Genomic DNA, 27261 nt, shown 5'->3' on the forward strand with positions numbered 1-27261 from the left:
TATGTTATTTCACATTTTTATAGCATTGCAAAAATATCCAGTTGTTATAAATTAGATGTGTTCAACCAGTAAGGCTTCTTAAATTTGTGACTCAAATGTCCATTATGAACAATACCTAATTACCATGGATTACATTTAAACTGTAACTGAATTATTCACTCTAGTTTATTAGATACGCCTGCATCTCAAATACTCTAGAAAGGATTATGGAAAACTTCTTGCCTTAAATCTGTAGGATATTAAATGCCTAGGTGTAGCTACAGTACTCAATATGCATGTAATATGTTGCAGGATGCTTTCAGAGCTGCTGGGTACAGTAAATGCAAATTAAAATGTTGCAAACTGCACGGCAACACTGAGGATGCAAACCTAAAAAGTAAAAAAGTGATATAAGAAGTGGGGGTAAATAAGATAGAGTTTCCTGGAGGAACTATATGTTGGTGGCCGAACTGTGTAAGCGGACAGGGATGGGGGAGGACATTCAGGTGTCAGGCAATTTATCATAAACTAAAACCTTGTCAGCGCCCAGAGCTAGGAGAGAAAATACTAGTACTTTTCTATACTACCAGCTGTTGGACATTTCTTTGATGGTTAATATTAAGAATATTATTTGTATAGCATATTAAAGTTTATGAGGCAATTTTGATTTAATTTGACCTTCACAACGGCCTTGTCTACTTTCTTTTAGGTCCAAGGTCTAAGGATGGATCAATGTTAATTTCTGTGCTGCTGCTAAAACTCGGGGATTTTTGAATGTTAGAGAAGCTGACTTCTGAAGAAGTCATTTCAGTGGTGAAATAGACATTAATGATTTAATTATGGGTTAAGAGTATGAACCAATACATTCACCTCTGAAGACTGAGACATGTTTTTTCCACTGAAATAATTTTTAATAAAGAAAAACTCTATGAAAATACCCCCAGAAACATTTAAGGCATGTTTAGCATAATTTGTTGCATCAGAGTTTTAAAAACACTGTTATTTCAATTCTTTGTGGTATAATAAAGACAAGCAGAAGATCCTAATCCTGTAACATGAATCAGGTCAAAACTCTCCTCAAGGTCAAGTGTTCTGAGATGTTCAAAGTTGTAAGACTATCAGATACTTTTAGTATTTCAAGTTGCAATTTCAACTTTCTGGCTATAATTAGTCAAATACTGACTGTCTCAGTATGACAAATCATAGAATGGAAGGGAGATAAATTTTTATTTTTTTATATTTGTGTCTTAATATACACTTATGTTTCACCTTCTTGTATTGCACTTTTCATTAAATATTTTATTATACTTGTTTATAGAAAAAATTTTTAGAAAGTACAATGCCCCAGAAATGAAGAAGAAAAAGAAAATCATAACCTACCTCCAGAAATTCTTATTCCTCCTTGTGTTTTCTCTTGTGACAGCAACAGGGGGTGCGTATCTTCATTATGCTCTACAAAGAGGTGGAACTTGCTCTTGGAATCAATAGTGAATACAGCAAGAGGACTTTGATGCATCTACACCCCAACATAAAGGTATTCAGGTCATCTTGCTTAACAATGTTTCTTCTTTATTATTCTGTAGTTTTTCAGATACATTTTACTTTGAGCAGTGGTAATCTTTAGAATTCCCTAATGTATATTTTGAATCAATAATATTGTGAACTTCTCAGAAATAAAATAATTATACTTTCTTATACTTCTGATCTTGATGGAGTCAGCAGAGTTCTCATTTCTGCTTCTCTTACCCTGATAATTTAGCCAAGAACATTCTTCCTAGAGTTGTTTTAAGAGCCCTGTCAGGTTTCTATACTCCTCATTAAGGTTATCCTGGAACCTCTTAAATGTGATCTCCCTGGGATATCCCTTGAACACTGATAGCAACAAAGAGAGCTCCTTTAGGATTTAAAGTGCTCTCCTTCAAAGCACTTTGTATACAGTACTAGTAAAGTGAATAAGCATGATAAGCAATTTGAAAAAAGCCTTTTGATATTTTACCAAAGACCTGAAGCCTATCAGTAAATATTGTCGCCCAGTCACTGAGCTACATCAAGACAATGAATTAATCTTCAGCAGGCTTAAAGTATATAATGATTATATATTTCACCTGATTAAAAAAAGATATTCCATGTAAATAATAACCAAAAGAGAGCAGGAGTGGCTATACTAATATTGGACAAAATAGACTTTAAATCAATAAAGTTTACAATAGATAAAGAAGGATATTATATATTAATAGAAGGTTCAAGGCAGCAAGAAAATGTAATAATTATAAACATTTACATACCTAATACTGACCATCAAAATATATGAAGCAAACATTGAAAGAATTGAAGGGTGAAATAAAGCAGTTCTATAATAATAGTTGGACACTTTAATATCACACTCTCAATAATGGATTGGTATATACATAAAATGGAATATTTTTCAGTCTTAAAAAGGAAGGAAATTCTGACATGTGTTAAAACATGGATGAACCTTGAAGACATTATTCTAAGTAAAAGAAGCCAGACATAAAGACAGATATTGTGTGATTCCATTTACATGAGAGACCTAGAGTGGTCAAATTCATAGAGACAGAAAGTAGATGGTAGTTGCCGGATTTTGTGAGGAGGAGGGAACAGGGAGTTTTTGTTTAATAGGTATAGAGTTCCAGTTTTGCAAAATAAAAAGTTCTGGTGATGGATAGTGGTGATGGTTGCACTATATGAATATGCTTAACACCACTGAACTGTACACTTAAAAAGGTTAATATGGTAAATTTTATGTTATGTGTATTTTACCACAATAAAAACATGTTATTAAAAAATAAAGTTGCCTCCAAAGTTTTCGGAATGTTTCTAGTTAAAGACATACAAAAATAGGTCAGTCTGGGACTATTTAAGAGAGAATTCCGTTTGAAACCAGGAGGTTAATAACTTCTTAAATTACCTTTAAAATCAAGAGCTGCCCAAACATCTATATCCCTATATCAATATGATTACTAGTTCAACTTAATAACTGCCAAAATATCAATATACTTCTTAAAAAATTTTGTCAGAGAGAGATGTAGGCTAAAAAGTTTCAGTGTTTTTTATATAACATATAACATAACCCTTTTGGGGGAAAAGGGAATCTGCTATTCCATTGAACTGGCTTTTATTGAAATATGTGGCCAGATTTCAAGCTAAAGGGCAGCTTCCCCCATATGTGAGGGGTCCAGGGTGGTCAGGGGAGTTTTGAAAAGTATCCAGGGATAAATACTGAGGATAAAATAAATAAATACTCTGCTAAATACTGAGGATAAAATTAGAAGTTTGGGGATTTTCTTTGATGTATAGATAGCACATTTTAGCATTTGAATTGTAGGCAATGTTGTTCAGGGGAGTAAACAGACCTATTTTATTATAATATGAAAGACATTTTAGAAAGCATATTACGTGTGTGGTTTTTTTCCTCTCAAGGTGATGAGGCACCCAGATCATGTGTCATCCAGTGTATATCTGTGGGCTCATCACGAGAAACTCATCATCATCGACCAGTCGGTTGCCTTTGTGGGTGGGATTGACCTGGCCTATGGAAGGTGGGATGACAACGAACACAGACTCACGGACGTGGGCAGCGTGAAGCGTGTCATCGGGGCACCTTCTCTGGTTTCCCTCACAGTTAGTAAATTTCACCTTTATGGAACTGCATATAAGGGACACAGTTTGTATAAGTGTGTATTAATAGTGTTATTGGTTGACTGATGGATTGAATGAGAGGTGGCCTATCCCTGGAGAGGTAGAGAACATTGAATCCAACACAGACCTGGTTTCAGATACCACTTAGTGAGTCTGTAACTATGCATCTGTTAATCTCAGTTTCTTCTCTTGTAAGAAGAGAAAACAGATCTGATAGAGCATTTGCTATCTCATAGTCCATTCCTTTGCTTTCCATTTAAATTAAAGATTTAGTTCCTATTTGGGAAAAAAGTTCATAAACAAAAATGTGCGGCAAAATTGGACTTGAAGTTAAAGAAGCAACCTTATTACAGTTAGCTGCCAAGGTTTTGGAAATCTTCCTTCTTACAAACATGCAAAACTAGGATAGGTCAGTCTGGAGTCACTCAGGGAATTCTGTTTGAAAGCAGGAGGTTAATAACTTCTCAAAGTATCTTTCAGATCAAGAGCTGCCAAAGTCTCTATATGCCTATATTTGTGGCTTGTTATTTCAACGCGAATGGTTGCCAGAATATCAATGTGCTTATTAAAAAGTTTGATGGGCTCCATCTTATTTTACTGCTGTCCATGTTGGTGACTTTTCTGGGAAAACAGAGATTTAGTGAAAAGGTAACGGGGAAAGTAATTGACAGAAAAAGCATCGCTTACTTAATATTTATCAGAAGAAGTTCAGTAGCTCAACAGTGAGTATAACTCATGTAATTGTAATGGAAACCAAAAAGTTAATTGGCATGAAACTTCTGGCCCAGTGAAAGAGGAACTATAATGGACTTCCTGGTATCCCTTTGGAAGTATTTAAACAGCTCACAAGGATCACCCACTGCCCTGTGGCTGACCTCACACATACTATTGTGTCTCTTAGGGAGCCTCCGTCATGTGTAAACTTTAAACTGGAATTAAAAGGCCACAGCGCAGCTTATCTTATGCAGTTTCTTTTCTTCTCTTTCTTTTTCTTGTTTTTTAAATAATTTTCTCAGGCTGAAACAACAGAGTCTATGGAATCCTTATGCCTCAAAGATAAAAACGAATCTAACAAAAATCTGCCTGTCCTGAAGACTGTTGATGATGCAGATTCAAAACTGAAAGGAATAGGAAAGCCCAGAAAGTTCTCCAGATTCAGCCTCTACAGGCAGCTGCACAGACACCACCTACGCAGCACAGACAGCATCAGCAGCATTGACAGCGCCTCCAGTAAGTCATCGTCTGCACTGGAATTTATCTCAACTGTGCTCTGTTCCTCCATAGCCAGACACTGTATACCTGTTTGCCGAACTTGTCCTTCTATAATGGAGTAAAGTGAACAATGCTGAGAAGTCGTTATATCATCCTATTCAGTCTCATGCCATTTCATGGCTCTGTTTGACCCATTTTAGAACAGATTTATTGTTTTATTCACATCACTAGTCATAACAGCCACAATTCATGCTTCTAATGGTTGCAGAATGACTAAGCATTTCTAAAATAATGCCAAGTTATAAAGGAAAAAGAAAAGTATTAGGTGTACTTTATAAACTTTTCATATAAGAGATTTCATGTCTCTTTCTATCCAGAAATACACCCAGCTTTTATCCTCAAACATCAGATTTTCTACATCTTATAAATTTACCATTCTTTAAGATTTGTCTTAAAGCTCTACAGTTTTCTGTTGCACAGAATTTGTGACTGATTTTATAGCCTCGCCTTGTTTTTAAAATGATTGAAGCTGCTTCTGAGTTTAGAAAACTTGGTATATTTATATATATATATATCTATATCTCTTTGTAAAGAAAGAACTCTCAACTTTCTCCAGGTGATTATAATCACTGTAGGAGTCGTCAGAATTTAATCCATGGTTTAAAGCCCCACTTGAAATTCTTTCGCTCTTCCAGTGAGTCTGAGCAGGGGCTCACTAGACCTAACGTTGGTAAGTGACGTGTGACGCGCCGCAGTCTCTGTAGGCTTCAGCTTTTGCTGCATGAGCAGAGTGACCGTGTCTCTGGATCGGCTTTCCATTCTCACAGTGTTCACCCCACGTATACTTTTAGAATGGATAATCTGATAAGTGTCTCTAAGAACTAGGTTCTCGAATAAATTAATCAGGGCCTAAAATATGGTGGAATGAAGAGGAATTTGGCTGGATCAGATTTAGTAACAAGTGATCATCATCAGAAACAGCAACCATAGTAAAATTGTAAGCTAGCGTTTATTGTGTGCAGACTCTGCCGCTCACTGCCCCGAGCGCCTGTGGGGCTTGGTAATAACAGCGTTATCTCCTTTTTACAGAGGAACCAACGGCAGGGTTAGAGATGATAAGTGATGTGCCCAGAGAAGTTCTAGTTTATCAGTCTCCCAGAAGTCATGCTTCAGACTTGTGATTTAGCAGATATGTAGATGACTACATCAGAACCTTTGGGCTAAATTCTTAAGGCCACAGTTGTATGTACTGTTTAGGAGATGGCTGAGATAGAGCCCAGCTAGCATGGCTGGCTGTGAGTCACTTGTGGCTGTCAGGAGCTGATGACCCTGAACATTAAGCTGGACCTTGAGCAGTGGTTCCAGCATTCTGTAGTCTGGAGAGACTGCAACTTTTAAACTGATTAACTGTATATAGTGAACTAAAGCTCCCATGTAACTGTTAAGTAAATTTGTTTGTCTTAAATCACATTGATATAAAATACGTAAACAACATTGATATATATTAAAATATGGAGAAGAGCATATGTGGGGAGACATTTTCTTTATTTAGCATACAGCTAGTCCTTGATGCCTAGGTGGATTCAGTGATAGCTCACAGTAATTCCTGTGCTCCGTAGAGCGTCATAGCCCTGAGACAGGGCACTGGGGAGTCCAGAGAGCCAGGTCAGGGGTGCATGCCGGGGCAGACATTAAAGATAAAAGGTTGCAAACAGGTCCAGGTATTGCTTTGTAATTCCAGAGTGTGGCTTTGCTGCGTTAGAACTGATGATGAGATGGAGGAATGAAGTTGTGAAACATGAAGTCAAGGGGACTGAATGATAGCGTTGCTGACAACAGGATTGGGGGCAAGTGGAAAAGAAGATGCAAGCTGGGTGCAGACTACGTTAAGTAATTCAGGCTGATGGCAGGCTGAGAGGGGTGATCACCATAGTGGTGAACTAGGGACAGCAATGTGGGTGGTTTTCAGGTGTTGATGGAAATCCTCTCCCTAATAAACTGGATACACGTCCAGTGCAGTGTTTTTTATTGAGAGAGAGAGAAGAGAGAAAGTAAACAACCTAAAATCCAAGAGTAGAGGATGGAGGATGGTTGAGAACATAATGAGCAGTTCATTCCCTTGATGGAATTGCACAATCATTAAAATCTGTAAGGGGGGGGCTTCCCTGGTGGCGCAGTGGTTGAGAGTCCGCCTGCCGATGCAGGGGACACGGGTTCGTGCCCCGGTCCGGGAGGATCCCACATGCCGCGGAGTGGCTGGGCCCGTGAGCCATGGCCGCTGAGCCTGCGCGTCCGGAGCCTGTGCTCCGCAACGGGAGAGGCCACAGCAGTGGGAGGCCCGCGTACCGCAAAAAAAAAAAACTGTAAGTGGGGATACAAAAATAAATGTATATGACTCATTTGTTCTTTAAATAAGTACTTACTGAGCTCCTATGTCAATCACTGTTCTAGATACTAGAGATGGAATGAACAGCACAGACAAAATTCTGTTAACTAGTAGGAGAGTAAGGATGGGAATTGTATATACAAATAGATCATCAAACACAACGTGTCAGGCGGTAAGAATTATCATGGAAAACAGTACAGCAGGGGAAGGGGGGAAGGGCAGAGGGGAGGAGTTACTATTTTATATGGGGAGGGGGTCAGGGAATGCTTTTCCAATGAAGTGAGTTTTCGAGAAAGATCAAAAGGGAGAGAAGAATCAGGATAAGATAATGTCTGTGGGGAGGGAGTCCAGCTAGGAGGAGTAGCAAGTGCAGACTATGAGGCAGGAGGGGATTGGTATGTTCCAGGAGTGGCTGAAGTCGGGTGGGCTAGGGGAGAATGATAGGAGCGAAGTCGGAGAGGCTTGGGTAGTTTATAGAATTTTGGTTTATACGTTGAGTGAAAAAGGAAGCCATCAGATGGTCTTTCTTGAGCAAAGGCCAGACAAGGTCTGATTTGCATTTTTACAAACGTTTTCTTCAGAGCAGACAGGGGTGGCAAGTAGTGACCAGGCAGGTACTGAATACATCTTGAGGTGGAGCTGACAGCATTTGCTGATGCACTGCATATGGGATGTGGGGGATGGAGAGGACTCTTTCCATTAACTACATTAAGTTACAAATTTAATTTTTTAATAGGAAAAAAGTTAATTTACTTAAATAGGAAAGCCAAAGGATAGTTGAGTCTTCTGGCGCAGTGCTTTGCAAAGTCTATTTCTTGGATCCTGGTGTTTCTCAGGGGGGCTCTGAGGATAATACTGAGGGCCCCGGACCCTCCTACCTCTATTGGTACCTGAAGGCCCCGGACCCTCCTACCTCTATTGGTACCTGTGTCAACCAGAAAAATCCCACATATATTATTTTATATATTGGACTGCCATGTGAATTTGTATTGGGAAAAAAAAAAGGAAGTTCTACTATTAATAATGAAGGAAGTTTAAAGAGCACAGCTCTACATTTAAATCATGTAATGACTTAAACTTATATTGTCTTATAGGACTTGAAACCCAAATTAAGCACAGAGTGACTCTTCATTATAAGTTTGAAACTGAATGTTTACTTGAGTTAATAACTTCCTTTCCTGAAGATATGAACTGGATTAACTTCTCTGCAATGTTTCACTTGAATGGAAAAGGCCATGGCTGAACGGGGCTCCTAGCGAAGCCCGGGTTTTTTTTTGTTTTTGTTTTGTTTTTTATGCTTCATCATGGTTTCCTTTGTTTTCCATACTTTTTTTTTTTTATGGTCTGTGTTTTCTTTTTATAAATTTATTTATTTATTTATTTTTATTTTCGGCTGCATTGGGTCTTCTTCCTGCACACAGAGTGTACACGCAAGATCACTGTGGGTTTTTAAGTAGAAAAAACTGCACTAAAATCAGCTCATCTTAAATGTGATTAGTAACTATGGTAGATTTCTATAGTATATATTTTAATTCAAAATCACTCAGCCATCTTCAAGATTTTTTTTCTCTTAAAATTATGCTGTAAGAGGGAGAATTTCAAGCACATTGTTCCCTTGATACAGTTATTTTTAAAGGGTTGAATTTTTTTTTTTTTTTTTGTGGTACATGGGCCTCTCACTGTTGTGGCCTCTCCCGTTGCGGAGCACAGGCTCCGGACGCGCAGGCTCAGCGGCCATGGCTCACGGGCCCAGCCGCTCCATGGCATGTGGGATCTTCCCGGACTGGGGCACGAACCCGTGTCCCCTGCATCGGCAGGCGGACTCTCAACCACTGCGCCACCAGGGAAGCCCAAAAGAGTTGAATTTTATTCTTCTTATATTCAGTAATTGTTTGCTAATCTTTTCCTTTTAAGCAAGATTTAATATATGGCTGATGGGGAAAATAATTCTTGCCATTTAGTTGAGACAAGTGTTTCAAACTCAGATATCTAATCATAAGGGATAATGAAGAGTAGGTTAAGTCATTTCTAAACTCTGTTTTCAGTGCTGTAGAATGTATAACACTTATTTTCACTCTCAAAGAGCTTATTGTCTAATAGGTAAGTGGTGGTATTACTAACCTAGTGCCTTAGTAATTCATCAGGGGGAAATATCCTCTGGCAAGAGTTGTCAGCGAAGCCTTCTCCACAACCGTAAACCTGATCCACAATGCCAAAATCCAAAAAGTTTCAAGAACCAAGAGATTTAAATATATATATATATAACTCATTGGGGACCTGTTTCAGAACTGGCCATGAATATAGGCAGAAATTCAGTAGGTAGAGACTAAGAAGGGAGAGAAACAGGCACTCCAGGTAGATGTTATATCTTAACACACATATGAGAAATGCCAACAACAAAGGGGGAAACCAACAGCAAAATGAAAAGACAACCTACTGAATGGGAGACGATATTTGTAAATGATATATATAATAAGCAGTTAATATCCAAAATATATAAAGAATTAGTATAACTCAACAACAACAAAAAACAACCCAATTAAAAATGGGTAGAAAAGCTAAAGAGACATTTTTCCAAAGAAGACATACAGATGAACAACAGACACATGAAAAGATAGTCAACATCACTAATTGTTAGGGAAATGCAAACCAAAACCAGAATGGCATATCACTTCACACCTGTTAGAATGCCTGTTATCAAAAAGGGAAAAAATAAAAAATGTTGGCGACCACGAGGAGAAAAGGGAACTTTCATGCACTGTTGATGGGAATGTAAATTGGTGCAGCCACTTTGGAAAGCAGTATGGAGATTCCTCAAAAAATTAAGAATAGAACTACCGTATGATCCAGCTATCCCATTTCTGGGTATTTACCTAAAAAATACAAAAATAAAAACCTAATTCAAAAAGATATATACACCTTTATGTTCATTGCAGCATTATTTACAATAGCCAAGATATGGAAACAACCTAAGTGCCCATCAGTGAATGAATAGGTAAAGATGTGGTAAATATATACAATAGAATACTGCTTAGCCATAAAACAAGATGAAATCTTGCCATTTTCAACAACATAAATGGACCTTGAGAGTATTATACTAAGTGAAATAAGTTCGACGGAGAAAGACAAATACTATGTGATTTCACTGATATGTGGAATGTAAAAGACAAGGAAATAAAACGCAGAAACAAAATAAACAAGCAAACTAAACAGAAATAATTATGTAGATACAGAGAACAGAGTAGTGGTTACCAAAAGGGAAGGGATTGAGGGAGGGTGAAATGGGTAAAGGGGATCAACTGTGTGGTGATGGATGGAGAATAAATTTTTGGTGGGGAGCATGCTGTAGTGTATATAAAATAGAAATATAATGTCATACACATGAAACTTACATAATGTTATAAACCAGTATTACCTCAATTAAAAAAAAGAAATTAGAAGATTCTGGATTTTAGAAAGGTAATACAATACCTGTACTCTATATTATGTTACACTCCTGGCAAAGTCCAGGAAATACCCTATAAGCAAATCATTTATATTCGTGCAATATCAAGTGGGATAAATAAAGATAATAACCTCAAGTTCACGTCAGGTTTTGCTAACAAATGAGCTGTGAAGAAACATTTGGATTTTCAGAGCTTTTGGGTTTTGGAATTGCTGTTGATAGGTAGTTAATTTGTATGGATTGGGCTGGTGGGATATAATTGTACCAATATCTGGAGAGTCTTGAAAGTCAGGCTGGGTCATTGACCCTCATTCCTTAAATGCTGGAGAATCCCTGGGGAGGTGGAATTTGGAGGGGGTGGGGGGTGGAGGGGAAGGGTAGGGGAATAAGGGTGGTATTTTACGAAGGTCATACTAGAGACATGGGGAGTCTGACTAGCTTGTTCCAGTGGGCCCAAGAATGAAGTGAATAAGAGAATCTTTTTTCAGAAGAAAGAATCAGCAAATTTCAGTAGGATTTGAGAAGGGTGATGGGGAGGTGGGTGGAGAAGACAGTGAAGAAGAGAGGGGAGCCAGAGGTGATTCTGAGGTTTTGCTTGAGAAACCATGAACAGAAAGCAGAAATCTCAAGGGAAGACTTGATTTTATGGGAATGATGGTGATTCTAGTGTTACGCATGAGTTTATAGTTTGGTGGGACAACTAGGTAGATAAGGTCAAGTGAGGCATTGGACGTGGCTGTAGATCTAGAGCCCCAGTGAGAAGCCAGGGCTACAGGGGTACGTTTAGGGGAAAGCTGGGGAAAACCTTGTGAGGGAGGAGCTAGGAAAGAAGATCAAGAAGCGTGAGTTGGAGTAATGGTAGAGGAGTGCAGCCTTGGAAGCCAAGAGACGAGAGAAAAAACAGGAGGATGTGGCAAAGTCAGAAGACACCGGGTGAGGGGCAGGAAGATACCCTCTTCCCTGGTGGCACAGTGGTTGAGAGTCCGCCTGCCAATGCAGGGGACACGGGTTCGTGCCCCGGTCTGGGAAGATCCCATGTGCCGCGGAGCGGCTGGGCCTGTGAGCCGTGGCCGCTGAGCCTGCGTGTCCGGAGCCTGTGCTCCGCAACGGGAGAGGCCACAACAGTGAGAGGCCCGCATGCCACAAAAAAAAAAAAAAGTTCTTCATGAACTTCAGCAGCCAGAGTCTGGGCCACCGATGGATGAGGCTTGCAGTAAACTGGCATGAAAAACCGGTGCCGAAAGACAAGGCAGATGCAATTATGAAATCAACTGGGAGCCAGATATAGACTAATAAGAACCACCTCAGGTCGGCATTGCTGATGTAAAAAGTCCTCCCTTCCTGCTCGTACGTGTTCATGCAATTCTGAGCAGTAATCGCAGTAAGTAGGAGTGTTTTGTTCTGTTTAGCCTTAATATTATTTCATTTGTTCTGAGGAGGACCCTGATTTATTTGGACTAGTTTTGGCCATGACTAAAACCAAAACCTAATTTGAACTGTGAGCAGGTTGAATTCAATTAGCACCAAGATCATTATCTGAGACTAAGAATTTGCTTTGTTTTTCTTATCAAAACTGATTATTAGGTGAGATTTTTAAACAAGTATATGTGTATACATATAAAGATTTAACCTGGAGTTTCTCAATTGATGAAAACAAATTTTATATATAATATATATATATATATATTTCAGAATTGACCCACTGTTTATCTCGTTCTTTGTCCCCTTTTTTTCTTTTCCTGTTTTTTTAATAAACAAAGTGCCATGCTTACTATAAAGAGCCTACAGGTGAGCAAATAGACCTACCAGTACTTTGGCCTTTCAGTCTTAGAGAGCAGGAAAATAAATCACTGGGAGAAATCAACAGAATTCTATTTTTAACATTATTGAGTTTTGTTCATTGTTAGCATTTTAAGACGTTTTCCTTTTACAGAAAATTCCAATACCGTTTGGAGGTTAATTATTCAGTCTGAGATAGAATACTAGCAGTATGTGTGGTGATTGTTTAAAAACTTTTGCTCTGCAAATACTTATTGATTGCCTACTGACTGCCAGTAGCTATACCAGGCACTGAGGAGGCATACTCCCCGCCCCAAAGTTTATAGATGAGTGAGTGGGGAGCAGGGAGGAGCATCCTTACACAATTGGGTCACAGAGTCAGAGACCCTGAGGTGTGCAACTGTTAATGGTTCTACAGCAGTGCTAGGGACTGCCTCTCCCTGCTGGGATCTGGGAGGTGTCTCTAGGACAGATGACAGCTAATGTGGCTCTTGAAGGAGGATGAGGAGTTCAGACCAAGAGGGAGGGAAGAACCTTCTAGGCAGAAGGAATAATGTGCCAGCTGCATGATGAACCAGGCCTGTCAAAAGCAGTGAGAAGTATGGTGTGCCTGGGGTCTGGGCTGTGTGAGGAAAACAAGGACCAGAAAGAGAGATTGTCAGCAGTTTGAGAAGAGCTCTCTGTGCATACTAAACCCTTAGGATTTGACCCCCTCTAGGCAGTAGGTCATCCTAAAGGCTTTTAAGCAAGGAGTCTGCATTTTTAGAAGGACAGCTCTGGGGCAGTGTGTTGGTAGGGAGACCAGTCCGGTACTCTCAGTGGCTCCTGCACGCGGTACCATTTATTCATTCAACAAGCATTTTTGCATCCAATGTCTATCTGTTAAGTGTCTCTTTTGTGCCAAGCGCTGCATTTTGTGATTTGTAGTTCTGCTAGTTTTCCTGCTTAGTTGTCTTTGTGATCAGCATATTCCATATACATACAAACTATTTAAGTCAACATATTTACCCTTAAGTAAAATGTTCCCGACAAAGGTCTTTGTGAAATACTGCAGTGGATTGCTGCTTTTGCGCCTGTGTGGTTATGAGCTTCTGTCTATTGTTACACTTCTTATGGATGTCATTTATAATTTTAGAAAAATAGAATGTTAAAGCCCAAAAGATCTTAGACGTCATCTGGGCCAAATGTTTCCTTTCACACATAAAGGATTTCTGACCCAAAAAGATGAAGCTCAGTGTCACTTAGCTAGTCAGTTCCAGGGCTGGAACACAGGCTGTCTGCAAATTTGAGGTTCTTGCATTTTGAGATGCAAAAGACAAGAATTATACATTAGATGTGCACCATATTGGTTGAGGAAAAAGAAGGACATGACTTCTTTATGGCCTCTGCATCTCATGTTCCTCCACCTGACCTGACTTTACTGCTCTCTCATAGGCTCTCCTAGCAAGTTCTTTATTCACAGTTAACCCTGTGATCCATTCCTCCAGTGATCTGGTAGGTGGTGAGAATAAAATATTAAATTTCACTGCCAAATGATGAACCTGATTATAGCCCCAAGTACCCACTAATAGTAAATTCATGAGGGTTTTAAAACCTTGTCAGTCCACAGCCTCATGAACACATGCCCTCCTAGTTATGAGGCTTAAGAAGAAAAGTTAAGAAGTCTTTAGGTGTTTAATAAATAAGAGATGAGCCTCCCTCTCTGGGGTCCGCCTGAACCAGTCTCTGAGTGAGTCTTGCTGCATTTACAGACACGGGCTCCATCCAAAGTTTGCAGACGGGTGTGGGAGAGCTACATGGGGAAACCAGATTCTGGCATGGAAAGGACTACTGCAATTTTGTCTTCAAAGATTGGGTTCAACTTGATAAACCTTTTGCAGGTAAGTACCATGGTAGTGGGTGGCTGCTTATATTTTGTCTTTTCCTTGTCAGCATCTCAACAAGTATGCATGTGCATGATCTAATATCTTTTGTTTTGTTTTGTTTTGAATATTTGGTAAAACACTGGAAGCTATGATTCAGTCATGTACTTAAGGGCTTTTCCTTAGAGTAAGAAAAGAAAATGAAATAGAGCTTACTTGTTGGAAATCTCCAGCTTCCATATAGGCATATTTTAGGGGGGTAAAAGTCTGTAATTCTCCAGGAGATGGTTCCCTTCCTTTGATCATCTCCTTTTTTCTGCGTATCATCTTCATCTTCCAGCATTAAAACAACACATTTCAGATTATCACTGTGCTTGTATATCTAACAGGAAATAGGAACGTAGCTTAACATTATTTCAACAGGATAAAAAAGAAAAATGTAACGTCAAGTACACAGCTTTAAATAATTTGTACCAACTCACATCTGCCTTGCCTAGTGATTCTCTAATAAGTGAAGTGGAAACATATTTGGGAGAGGTGCGTGGGAGACTGTGTTCCTCACTGTGAGATCTATGTTTCTCTTGGCTGTAAAGGTATTGTTCTATCCAAGCCAAGTAATATACACACGGTGGGCATTACCACATTTTCTTCTCTGTATCGTAGTCAGGGTCAGAGCTGGGGTCAGATGGCTTGTATGCCTCTGGGCACATAAGTGAGCGAGGACCTTGCCTGGTGCGCCTGGGCAGATTTCATTGACAGGCACTCCACCCCCCGGATGCCATGGCATGACATCGCCTCTGTAGTCCACGGGAAGGCTGCTCGCGACGTGGCCCGTCACTTCATCCAGCGCTGGAACTTCACGAAGGTACGTAGGTGGTCTTATCGTGATTCAGTCCACATGAAGAGAAACAGGCCAGGAAAAGGAGGCGAGAAGGGGCTGTGGTAGCCACAGCTGTGCTACCCATCCACTCTTGGGTGCCCAGTTGTCAGAGTGCCTGGGTCTCTGAGCAAAAGAAAAAGAAAATGTTCCTGAACTTTCACACCACAGACAGTTCAGAGGGTGGAGGGATGATGCTACTATCACAGCCTATGGTTTAACCCTTTGAACACTTGGGACACTCAGTGTCGTTCAGGCATCTGGCCGGGGCTGATAGTCACGTGGAGGGCTGTCGGGCTACTGTAGGGGGATGGGAGCCTCGTTCAGGTAAGAGAGCTGGAGCTTGCAAGGCCTTCCAATCCTGGCACTGCCCTGGGCCCGTATTGGTACAGGCTTCTGAGAGGCGGTTCTGAGCAAAGTGAGTAGTATGAGAAAATGGAGACATTTTTCTTTTCTCCAGTCTGTGTCTTCCTTAGTATGATGTCTTCATTACTTGTAAGAATTTGACCTAACATTCCTAAGTTAAGTACCTATCGTCTAGGTGTTATTAAGATTCCATTTTATTTATAGAATCTTAATAAATAAAATGGTTTTATAGGCATTTTGTCCCTACAATATGGAAAAAGATTTAGTTTTATTAACAACTTAAAGTGTCCCCTTATTTTCATTTAAATAACATTATAAACAGTTAGTGGGAACTCTTACAAATAGTGGAAATATTTTTAACAAGAATTTAGAGGCAAATGAATGAATAAATAAAAGGATAATATTTTTAACTTATTGGACTGACAAAGATAAAAACGCTGCAGTTACCTACAATTGGGTTTGGGATCTATGATGGTCTTATACCTTGCTCCTGGGAGGATAAATTGGTACAACTGCAGAAAACTTTTTAAAGGTATGTAACCTTTGACTCAAAATCTATTTCAGGTATTTAAGCTAAAGAAATTACTCAATAAGTCATTTATCTTGACATTGCATCCAATAATTCATATAAAATGAGAAACAGCTGACATCCTCATTGATAGAAATCGTTAAACAAATTATGATTGTTCCATGCCATTTTACTATGAAATTAGTTTAAAATGATATATAGTGCTTTACTGCTGTTGCAAGATATCTACAATGTAGTAAAAAAATCAGTTTATAAAATAATCCCATTTTTGCAGTTGTGTACTTCTATAACTCTAGGTTGTATTTAAGTTTTCTTTAAAAGTACAAAGCAATAATGCTCACTCGAAAAGGTAAAAGAAGGAAAAAGGGAGTTTTCTGTCCCTGGGAAATAGACAGAAAACAAAAATAAATAATGTATTGCCTCTTCACCTAGAAACACCCATTGTTAATATTTCTTTCCCTTTTTCTTTTTCAAATGAACCTGAATTTTTTTTTATAATCACAAAGTAAGGAAGACTGGAACTGTTTTTTCATTTGAATCTTTTTTACCTGATTTTTCTTTATTTTAGATTATGAAACCAAAATATCGGTCCCTTTCTTATCCTTTTCTGCTTCCAAAATCTCAAACAACAGCCCATGAGTTGAAACACCAAGTGCCTGGGTCTGTCCATGCTAATGTACAGGTAAGTCTGGCTTTTCTTTTTCATGAAGTACTACTGGGTACAACCACTCTTATGGGACTAAATGCCTATTGGCTTCAACAATAAGGACAACTCCAAAGCAAATCTAAATAGACCTTTTAAAACTTAGTATTGTATTTTCTATTTTAAATGTACTCAATTTATCCTCTTGTTAAAACTCTCGTATAGATATAATAAATGCATATCTTTAGAAAAGGCCACTCAAGGAGAGGCTTGTCCTGTAATTCCTTCTGAAGTGACTCTAGCAACATGATACCCAGTAAACCTGGAGCTGATACCAGTGAAGCACCAGGAATACGGCTGAGACTTAGCATCTAGGAAGCTAGTTATAGTTCAATCTAATTTTGGTTCCTAATTAACCAAATGCCTTTTAGAGACACTTTTAAAAGAATGAGAAATTTGCTTATTAAAGTGACAAAATTTGACCACATCCAGTACAACATTCTCAAATTACAAATAAGAAAATTAAGACCCAGTGAAACTTGGAGACTTGCCCAGGGTCATCGAGCTGGTTATCAACAGAGGTGGAGCTTGAAATCCTAGTCTAGTCCACAGTTACCCAATCTGCTCCCTGTACCAACTCCAGCTCAAGTGTCTTGAGATCATGCAGGGACAGAACTAGGATTGCATTGCCTTTTGTTCAAAGTCATCACTATCGGCGTCAAATGTATTGTTTAAGTACAGAACAGATTGGTGTTTGCCAAAGGCAAAGGGTGGGATGGAAGGGGTGCAGAAATGGGTGACAGGGGTCAAAAGGTACAGCTTCCCATTTTACTCTTAATAAGTCCTGGGGTGTAACGTAGAGCATGGTGACTGTGGTTAACAGTACTGTGTTGTATATTTGAATGTTGCTAAGGGAGTAGATCTTAAAAGTTCTCATCACAAGAAAAAAAATTTGTAAGTATGTGAAGTGATGGATGTTAACTAAACTTATTGTGCTAAAAGTATTTCTTAAGTGAAGATCCAGTAGTCTGCTGCTGACATCACTATTATGGATTTATTTAATTTGGATATGGATTCTGGTGAATATGATTATATAAATGAAACGCCTAAATCAGTTACTTTGTACTACGTGCAAGGAGAGGTGTGTGTATCTAAGAAATAAAAAGACATTTCAGACCGTAGATCGAATAATAGAACAATCAAAAAGATAAATCACTTAAGAGAATTACCTACGGCAAATACTTCGTCATCCTAGGCTAAAGGAGAGAACTAATTTAAACTTAGAGGCACAGATAGATATGCATTCATATGTAAGTTAATGAATATTTTATGAACCTGTTTAATTTTATTCTACTTAGAGGGAAAAATAACCTGTGCTGTAAGATAAAATAGGAGCCTTGATATTAAGAAAATAAGAGAATTTAATTTAATATTTGAGATGGCATTAAAATTGACTCAGTGATCAACTTATCCAAGTTAGCCGATGCTAATTAAGCATCTGTTGAAAAGTTATTTCTGAGAATTGTGTATTTTTATGATTAGCGAAAGATGGTTTATCCCAGTGTTGCATATACAGACATCTTCTAATGTTTTTTGGTAAAGCCCTGGTTTATGTAATCTCTTCCTGCCACCCTGATGAGGCAGATAGATGCTCTGCATATCCGCCCTACAAAACGCCTCCCTTGGTTCACCTTCTCCCTATTAGTGGATGTTGTGGTAGAAATGGTGCTAGATCAGTGACTTCTCAACATGCTCACATGTTCATCCCTGACATGCCCAGGCTGCCTGCACTCTACGAAGCCAATTGATTTGAAAGGAAGTTTACCAAGACTCATTAATTCATTTATTCAGTCAATTTATGTCTACTAAGTGCCATCTGTTTGCACAGTCAGATCATCAGTGCACACCTGGATACTGAGGAGACAGACAAAAGGAGTTCTCTGCCTCTGGAAAAGGAGTTAGATGGGGGAGAGGAAGCTGTGATGTTAAAGAATTCAGTTAACAACGCAAGGTGTGGTCTAGGACCAAATGCCAGTCTTGAGAGTATGGACCAGCATGCCATGAGAGGTTGGCAAATGAGAGGGACAGAACTGGGTACCCCCTTTAAGGAATAAGTCTGCTGCTCAGAAGATGGTAGAACCCACTGCAGCAAACCATTTGCTCTTGAAGAGGTAGTAGATGAGGTTCAGACAGCATAAGGCCAGATTGGGGTTGCCCTGAAGTGCTGGCCTGGTTCATTTTGACCTGATCCTGGAGGCATTAGTGAACTTTGGAATGTTTTTTTGTCATCTGAGAGGAAGCATGATACATGAATGTTTTATGAAGGTTAATCTAGATCAGAGTTTCCCTAATTGGGTTTTGTCTGTGAAATGCTAATAGCTATTCCACAAAAAAAGGTTTCCATGGACAGATAAGTTTTTGCAGATTTTTAAAATATAGGACTTCTTAGTGCCTTCGTTATGTCGATGTGCATAATGAAATTACTAAGACTGAATATTCTATGAGCGTTTCCCAAGCTTAATTGATGTAGGATCTCTCAATTTGTCACCTATTTCCGTTTTTCCAAGCAAACACACTTTGGAACCTAAAGTTTATACATGTGCAAAACTTATAAGACTAGAAGGAGAATGAACACAGGAGACAAGTGGAGAGACTGCTATAGTAATTCTAGAATACAGTAATTTTGTGTTTATAAATTAGTATTCTTTTTCTTAAAGAAGACTCCTCCATAGTTTAAAAGTTTTAGACCTCACAAAACATCTACTGGTTGCCAGTAGATGTTTTGCAGAACTGCCAAAATAACTCCAGTTGTGAAAACAGTGGGCACCACCAGGCAGTGCATCTTTTTGAAGACAGGAAAATCTGAGATGACCAGACACTGAAGAAAAGTAAAGAAATTACTCTGCTCCATTTCTCCTTTTCTGTAAAATTCTGACCACAGTATTGTTTCACTTCACATTACTTACTGGCTCTAAACACTATTCACCTTGTTCTAGGCATTGTTGTTGTCAAGTTATGAATGTATAGTGCTTAGCGGGTAAAAGCAATAATCTAGTCCAATCCCTGGTTTTCCAGAGAATCCAGAAGACATCAGGGAGAAGGGACCTGGCTGTGCAGGAGGCTACTTAAGTTTTAAAAAGTTTATAGTCGTATTTTCAAGTCTTTCACTCTCTCAGTTACAGTGTGGCAATAGCCAAATGACTGTTAAATACTCTTGGTTGAGAAATTTAATAAAACGTAATAAAAGTCTTCTTATTCTTTTTAACATTGATTTTAACATAGTTTTTAACATAGTTTATTGTTCATTACGTAACTTAGAGACCACAGGCTTAATTAACTGGAAAGGAGCGATGTAATGTAGCCAGGGGAAGGGGCAGACTGTATTCAAATTCCTGTCTCCGGGCTTCCCTGGTGGCGCAGTGGCTGAGAGTCCGCCTGCCGATGCAGGGGACACGGGTTCGTGCCCCGGTCCGGGAAGATCCCACAGGCCGCGGAGCGGCTGGGCTCGTGAGCCATGGCCGCTGAGCCTGCACATCCGGAGCCTGTGCTCCGCAACGCAAGAGGCCACAACAGTGACAGGCCTGCGTACCGCAAAAAAAAAAAAAAAAAAAATTCCTGTCTCACTACATACAAGCTGTATAACCTTGGGAAAATTATTTCACCTCTCTGAATGTGTTTCCTTCATCTTTAAAACAGGAAACACAATAGTACCTGTCTCATAGGGTTGTGGTGATAGTTAAATAAATTAATCCATGCAAATCACCTAGAAGAGTGTACTAGTTTGCATTCTATCAATATTAGCTACAACCTTCAGGCATTCCCTAGTGTTTTCAAAAATTTGCAACAAAGAAGCTGACATTTCTCTGGATGGGTCACAGGCTAGTTCTGGATACAAAAATCTTTATACTATTTATACCATATATATTGAAATGGAGAGAGAAAGAGCATTGGACACAATAAAGTAAATAATAGATAAAATTCATGTTGTTCTTGGGCTTCCCTGGTGGCGCAGTGGTTAAGAATCTGCCTGCCAATGCAGGGGACACAGGTTCGAGCCCTGATCTGGGAACATCCCACATGCCGTGGAGCAACTAAGCCCGTGCGCCACAACTACTGAGCCTGCACTCTAGAGCCCGCGAGCCACAACTACTGAGCCTGTGAGCCACAATTACTGAAACCCGTGCGCCTAGAGCCCGTGCTCCACGACAAGAGAAGCCACCGCAATGAGAAGCCTGCGCACCGCAACGAAGAGTAGCCCCTGCTCGCCGCAACTAGAGAAAGTCCACGTGCAGCAACGAAGACCCAATGCAGCCAAAAAAAAAAAAAAAAGATTTAAAGAAAAAAAATTCATGTTGTTCTTTCATCTGCAGAAGGGAACCCAGTTATTTAATTTTTTAATACAAAAGCCCTGGGCCTGATCACCCTTAGGCATGTACTACTGGTGATTCCACACCAGCTACGTGCATAGCTGTCACAGAAGCTATGGCCGACAGGGCCGGCCAAGGAGACTAGAGCTACAGCAGCCAGAATGGAGACCTGCCCTCAGCAACATGAATTTCTGCTTCTAAAAATGTCATCCAGACCTGAGAGCTGACTTCAGCAACTTCCACTGACACTTTAAAATAATCTTGGGTGTTTCCCCTCAGTGCTGGGTATTCTCAGAAGCCTGGCAAGAACACGCAGAGAAGGCATAGCAGGAGACAGGCGTGGGGAGGGGGTTGGAAGAAGGATGATTCTGAAACTGCTTAGGCACAGAGTTTATAAAAGAACTTGTTTTCTCCCTAAGAAGAACAAACTATGTTCCTGAGTGCTTTCGTTGCCACTTACGATAAATGACCAAGACAGAGGACATCTGACATTTCTATTAAGGTAAAAGAAAGTTCTCGATGACAAATTAGCGTTAACACGGAATCGATACGTGGAACTATCCTTTTTATTAAATTGGGCAGCTTATAGCAGAAAAGTCGTTTCTTAGACAGTCATTGCCAAGAAGTTCTACCGAACTGAAGGAAATAATTCCGGTGGAGTCATGTCTTCAATCTCTTTGTCTATTAAAAGAAAAGAAAAATATATAAAGGCAAATGTAAATGACATTCAAATTATACTATTGGAAAAATTTGTTCCTACACTTGGGGAAAATGTCCAAAAGACACTCCAAAGGATGTCAATGTAGGAATCAATGTAGATTTCAAAGGACAGCAAAGCGTTTTGTATAGTGATAGAACAAAGTAGGTAGGGAAGGGTGAAAGAAAGCCACTTGATTTATTTCTAAGGAAGTTCCCTTAACATAGAAGCTGCTTTCTGTTTACGGACCAGGTCTTCGTACAGTAAGGCTTCTGTGCATCTTCCTGTGGGTCTTGACTGGCTGAAGCCACGTGAACAGGGAGTGTTCACTCAGTGCCCAGCATTGCACTAAGTTTTTTATGGAGTATCTCATTTAATATTCACTAGTCTCTAAATTATGGTCCTCTTTGACCCCATATTTTACAGATGAGGAAACTAAGACTTTGAGAGGTTATTACACAGTGAGTGTTGGACGGGATGAGACTGGATTCTAAGCAGTCTGCTTCCAGAGGCTGAGGTCATAACTGCTCAGCAGAGAGACTGTTTCCAGTGAGTCCCAGGATGGTTGTAACCACCAAAGGCCCCAGCAAGGCAAAGCTGCATGTCATGCTTGCCTTTTGATATTATCCTCTGTTGCCGCAGACCCAAACCCAGCCCAATCCAGCCCCAACTCTCCTTTTGTTTTCTGGCTCCAAAGAGCCCTCAAGTCTGCATTTTTTCCTAGGACTTCTCTCCCCTTAAGTCTTATTCTTCAAAAAGCATATTCTCTTCCTTTCCTTCAGCCTCAAGTTTAACTTTTCACTATTGCTCAGGCCAAAGGCTCATCCTATTCGAATAATGACACACTGTGATGTGAATGGATGACGCTCAGCTGTAGAAAAATGGTTCTTAGAAGGAAGAGCTTGGAATTCCCTGGTGGTCCAGCGGTTAAGAGTCTGCACTTCCACAGCAGGGGGCCTGTGTTCGATCCCTGGTCAGGAGAACTAAGATCCCACAAGCCACGTGGCACAGCCAAAAAAAGAAAAATATGGAAGGAAGAGCTTGGTAATCTGAGGCAGATTCTTGAACAAAGTCCATTTCTGCTGCTCCTTGCCTGCAGTGCTTCTCAATACAGACTGGAAGAATGAGACCCAATAATTTGAGCACTTCTTTTCTCTCCCCAACTCATGCCACTTGTGAGCTGCAACATGGAGGCCAACTTCTACATGAGAGACAAAAAAAAAAAAAAATAGTGCTTTTGTTCCATGATTGACTTGGGAGCTCAGAGAAACAAAAAAGAATTAAGATATGTACTGAATTTATAGGGAATAAAAGCATTGCAGTAAGAGAACAGGAACTTGGGACAAATACTAAGAAAGTTTTGAAAGTTTTCCTTCAAGAAGAGATTTCTGTATTTTAAGCCACATATTCAGCTTGGGCCCACTGTATGTAAGGGGATTAGAGCTTGTAGATAAAGAGAAAGTTATCTTTTAAGAAGTCAAAAAATAGGACACAGTACAAAGGAAAATGACTGGTTTTAGTTACAATCTTGAGGCGAAAACATAAAATCAGAAATATGCCCTTTATAAAGGGCATAAATATACTTTAAAATTGTGTATTCAAACTTGAAGTTTGAAAAGCGTGGGTTAGATTTGATTCTCAATCTACTTGGGGCAGTAAGATAAGCCACATTTCTGTGTGTGTAAGGAGGAGTTTGAGGCTTGTCTCAGTTACATTGGATTGAAACAGAAATGCAAGACAAGTTAGGTCAGTTAAGAAAAAGAAGTGAGTAAATCTTAAATTTGAAACAAAAGTAAGTCAATCAAAATGTCTTTGACTTAGTAGATTAGTTTACAAATTTCCTAGAACATCAAGCATTTAAAGCAGTGGAGTTGGTCCCTGGTTCAGGGGTAAAAGAGAAATTCATATTTTCAATTTATCTTATAGTGATAAATAGATTTTAACTAATCAGAATCATAGTAAATGAATCATAATTCCAAGTAATTTTTTTCTGTATTACTTGAAAGATATGTTCAAGTTTAACCAAAAATGATGACTTTTTAAAGTTAAATTTGACTTTTCATTTTGAGAAAATGATGTAGATTTGGATCCAGACAATAAGACAGGTAATGCTGAGCCCCCTTAGGATGTAGGCAACCCCCCACTTCTATGGTTTTATAGGCCTCAGGGGGGCTCCCCCCTACTTTGCTTATGCTTTCCCACAGGCTGATGCCAAAATGGTCTTCTTTTGGCTTACAAGTGTACTTAATATAAACATTCAACTGCCTTTAGAAAGGAAAACTTTTACCATTATCCTTCCCAAGAAAGACGGCAGATATGTGACCTTCATGCTTTCCCTTCATGGCCGCCATTGGCCTTCAACCTTAGATTTCTTCCCCAGTGTGTCTAGTCCCAAGAATCCATTCTTCAACATAGCTGTTTGGGAAGACTTGGAATCAGTTACTCTCGACCTTCGAGTTGAAACTTGCTTGACACTCCTGATTTATGTATTATGCAAATGAGTTTATTAAGCCTTTGAAGCAGCAGATTTTGAGAGTGTGAAAGGAAAGAAAGTATAAGGTTTTGGGATTTGAGGGCAAGACTAGGACATTACCACCAAGGTGGCATATAAACTTTGCTCATAGCTTTTTAGAGAGGTAGATCAACCATATATCAAATATCCACTATGTGCTGCGTAACATAGTGCTTTGTGTTTGTTATGCCATTTTTTTTTCTTTACAACAGCTCTATGTGGGAGTGTGTGGGTGGGCAGATGTGTGTGTGAGAGAGAGACAGAGACAGAGAGAGCAGTCTCAAGTGTTCAGAGGAGGAAACTGAGCCTCCGTGATGTTAAAATGACTTGTTCAAGATGAAAGAGCTAGTAAGTGCAGAGCAATAGTGCATATCTCAAGAGTTCCTATCATTCCAGTATACTCTGCAGTTTTATACACTGTTTCCAGAGTAATATAGAATTGGATCAGGATGGGTGGCAAAAGAATCTTCTCAAGGTTGCCTGCATTTTAGGGCTGTGCTCCTTAGCAACAAAATTCAACATAAATTTGAGTGGACAAAGAATGGAAACCTCTATTTGTTCAACCTTTGTTATTTCTGCTGATGAACAATAATGCAGTTCCTTGAAGATTATGTGAATCAAGCTATTTTCCAAGGGTGCATTATATTTACCTAAATTTTTCTTCTGAGATATTTGACTATTCTTAGTCACAGTTAATTTTTCCAATTTCATTTTACAGATTCATCTGATAAAATTAAATAAAATGCTTTGAGGGAACTATATTGTAATAAATACCTCGTAATGAATAAAGAAATAACATTTTGAGAATGGCACAATCAGTTTTAGCAAGTATTAGGTTTGAATTTCAGTAGCCTTATATGTGCAATTTTTAAAATTATTGATTAAAGCAAGAATTTTACCAGACCTTTTATATATAACAGATATAAAACTGATTATGTATTGGATCACTTTATGAATTTCTAAGGATGGGCTATTCTTTTATTTTCAATTTCAGTTGACCTCATGAGGAACAGTTCCAATATATATTTCAAACCAGGATTAGTGAATATATTTTTATAGTGATTCTTCTGTGATGAAACTCTATTGCTTAAGGAAAGTCAAGTAATAAGCATTTATTGACCACCTACTATATGACTAACATTATACTGGAACCCTAGTTAGAGTGCTGAAAAAAAATGACAACCAATGGATTCTTAGTGTTGAAAAAGCCTTCCATGTGGCCAGACTGTAGCCTGGCCGGACTGCAGTCTACTCAGAAGTGTCTCGGGCATGATCCACCACAGCTCAAATACATCCTCTAAGTTCTCATTAATAACAGCAAACACTTATGTAGCACTTAGGTGCTTGGTCTTCTTCAGCTCACTGCACAGTAATTAATTTAATCTTCTCTACAACCCTATAAAGTGGATACTCAGTTTTATAGAACAGAAATCTGAGGCGCAAAGAGATTGAGAAACTTGACCAAGATCAAAGCCACTAGGTGGTTGAGCTAAACTTTGAACCTAGGCAGTCCCACTGCGCAGCTGTGTATTTAACGTATATTCAGGTGTCTGAGCTGGATGCTCTTGTTGTAATCCAGGAGGAAGCGGGTGAGTGTCTGAATAGAGGGAGGTGGTATGAATGAGAAAGTTGAGAGTTGAAGTGACACACCAAAGATCAGACAGCTAATTAAAGCCAGAATCAAGATTAAATGTCTAAATGAATCTGTTTGTCTTTTAGAATGTATTGTTCTGAACAGTATCTATTTGAGGGAAAAAGAGTAATCACATTGTCAAGTCAGAGCTAGGGTGACTGTATCATATGATTCAAACCGGGACACTTCTGAGAGTAAAAGTGGTGTTATTAATACGTGAGGCATTCTGGTGTGATTGTGGGGCTATAACAGAAAAAGAGTACAGATGGTCACCCTACTCACAGCCACCAAAAGAGGTCCTTCTGAAGCGCTCTTTGTAGAAACCACACCGCCTGGTTTCCAATCTTGAATGAAAATAATCCTGGGGGGAAGAATATATATTCAGGATTTAATTTCCAGCTGGGCCCCTTCATTATGGATGATGTTTAAGGACCAGTTCCCTACCTACCTACTCTGCCTTGGCCCACACGTGACACACAAGCCACTGTAATCAATTAGTTGTTTGGAAGAAAAAGATGGGCTTCATTTATTAATACCTCTGGTGTCATCTCCATTGTCTCATGTTTGCTCATTTCTGATTGCTGCCTTATAGTTGCTCCGTTCTGCTGCTGATTGGTCTGCTGGTATAAAGTACCATGAAGAGTCCATCCACGCTGCTTACGTCTATGTGATAGAGAACAGCAAGCACTATATCTATATAGAAGTAAGTCTTGCTCGTGTCAATTGGTATGACAACCTGCCTTCCTGTAAATATCACAGAGACTGCAGGGTCCCCGAACTCAGGACCTGCTGCATTAATAAGTGTATGTTGAGATGTGAAGAGGTCACCTGAATTTTGATTCCCCCAGCATACCTGACATTCACTTTGCATTTTCATTAACTCGGGATTCTAACAGGAATCCCCCAAATCCTTATTATTAAAATGTATCAATTCGTAATATTATTAGCCAGAAATGTCACAACATGGAGACGTAAGTTTTGATTTGGCTTGAGTTGGAAGGTGTAAATGTGAGGCATGTGCTGCTTCAGGAGAGCACACGCAGGGGTAAGCTGTTAACATAGAGACCACTGGATGCCTCTGGTTTGGGGATGTTGGAGTGGGGAGAGGGCAGGAAAAGGAACATGGAAAAGGGAGTTGTAAGAATAGCGAGGGCAAGTACCAACTTCTTCAATTCTGTGTCAACTGCCATTCATTATAAAGCTTTTTCAGTTCTCAGAGTTTGTGTGTAGAGACTAGGAGAAAACCCGTGGGTACTGGATTTAGTTTGGGAACCTTAATTGTGCTTCAAAGTAGATCTGGAGCTAGTTCAGAGC

General features: G+C 39.4%; 1 protein-coding gene across 5 annotated transcripts in view; it reads left to right on the forward strand.

Moving 5' to 3' along the window:
- Positions 1 to 27261, forward strand: part of PLD1 (phospholipase D1) — a 200263-nt gene that overhangs the window by 122966 nt on the left and 50036 nt on the right. For 4 of the 5 annotated variants that reach the window (XM_060011141.2, XM_060011143.1, XM_060011142.1 and 1 more), the window contains 8 exons: positions 1403 to 1513; positions 3421 to 3621; positions 4656 to 4869; positions 5468 to 5581; positions 14213 to 14341; positions 15070 to 15188; positions 16664 to 16777; positions 26540 to 26650. In XM_060011141.2, the coding sequence (XP_059867124.1) occupies positions 1403 to 1513; positions 3421 to 3621; positions 4656 to 4869; positions 5468 to 5581; positions 14213 to 14341; positions 15070 to 15188; positions 16664 to 16777; positions 26540 to 26650 (1113 nt within the window). The remainder of the gene's footprint in view (positions 1 to 1402; positions 1514 to 3420; positions 3622 to 4655; positions 4870 to 5467; positions 5582 to 14212; positions 14342 to 15069; positions 15189 to 16663; positions 16778 to 26539; positions 26651 to 27261) is intronic. The other variant, XM_060011140.1, reaches the window with a different exon arrangement.

This window comes from Delphinus delphis, chromosome 4 (assembly GCF_949987515.2).
Source record: "Delphinus delphis chromosome 4, mDelDel1.2, whole genome shotgun sequence".
NCBI lineage: Eukaryota > Metazoa > Chordata > Mammalia > Artiodactyla > Delphinidae > Delphinus > Delphinus delphis.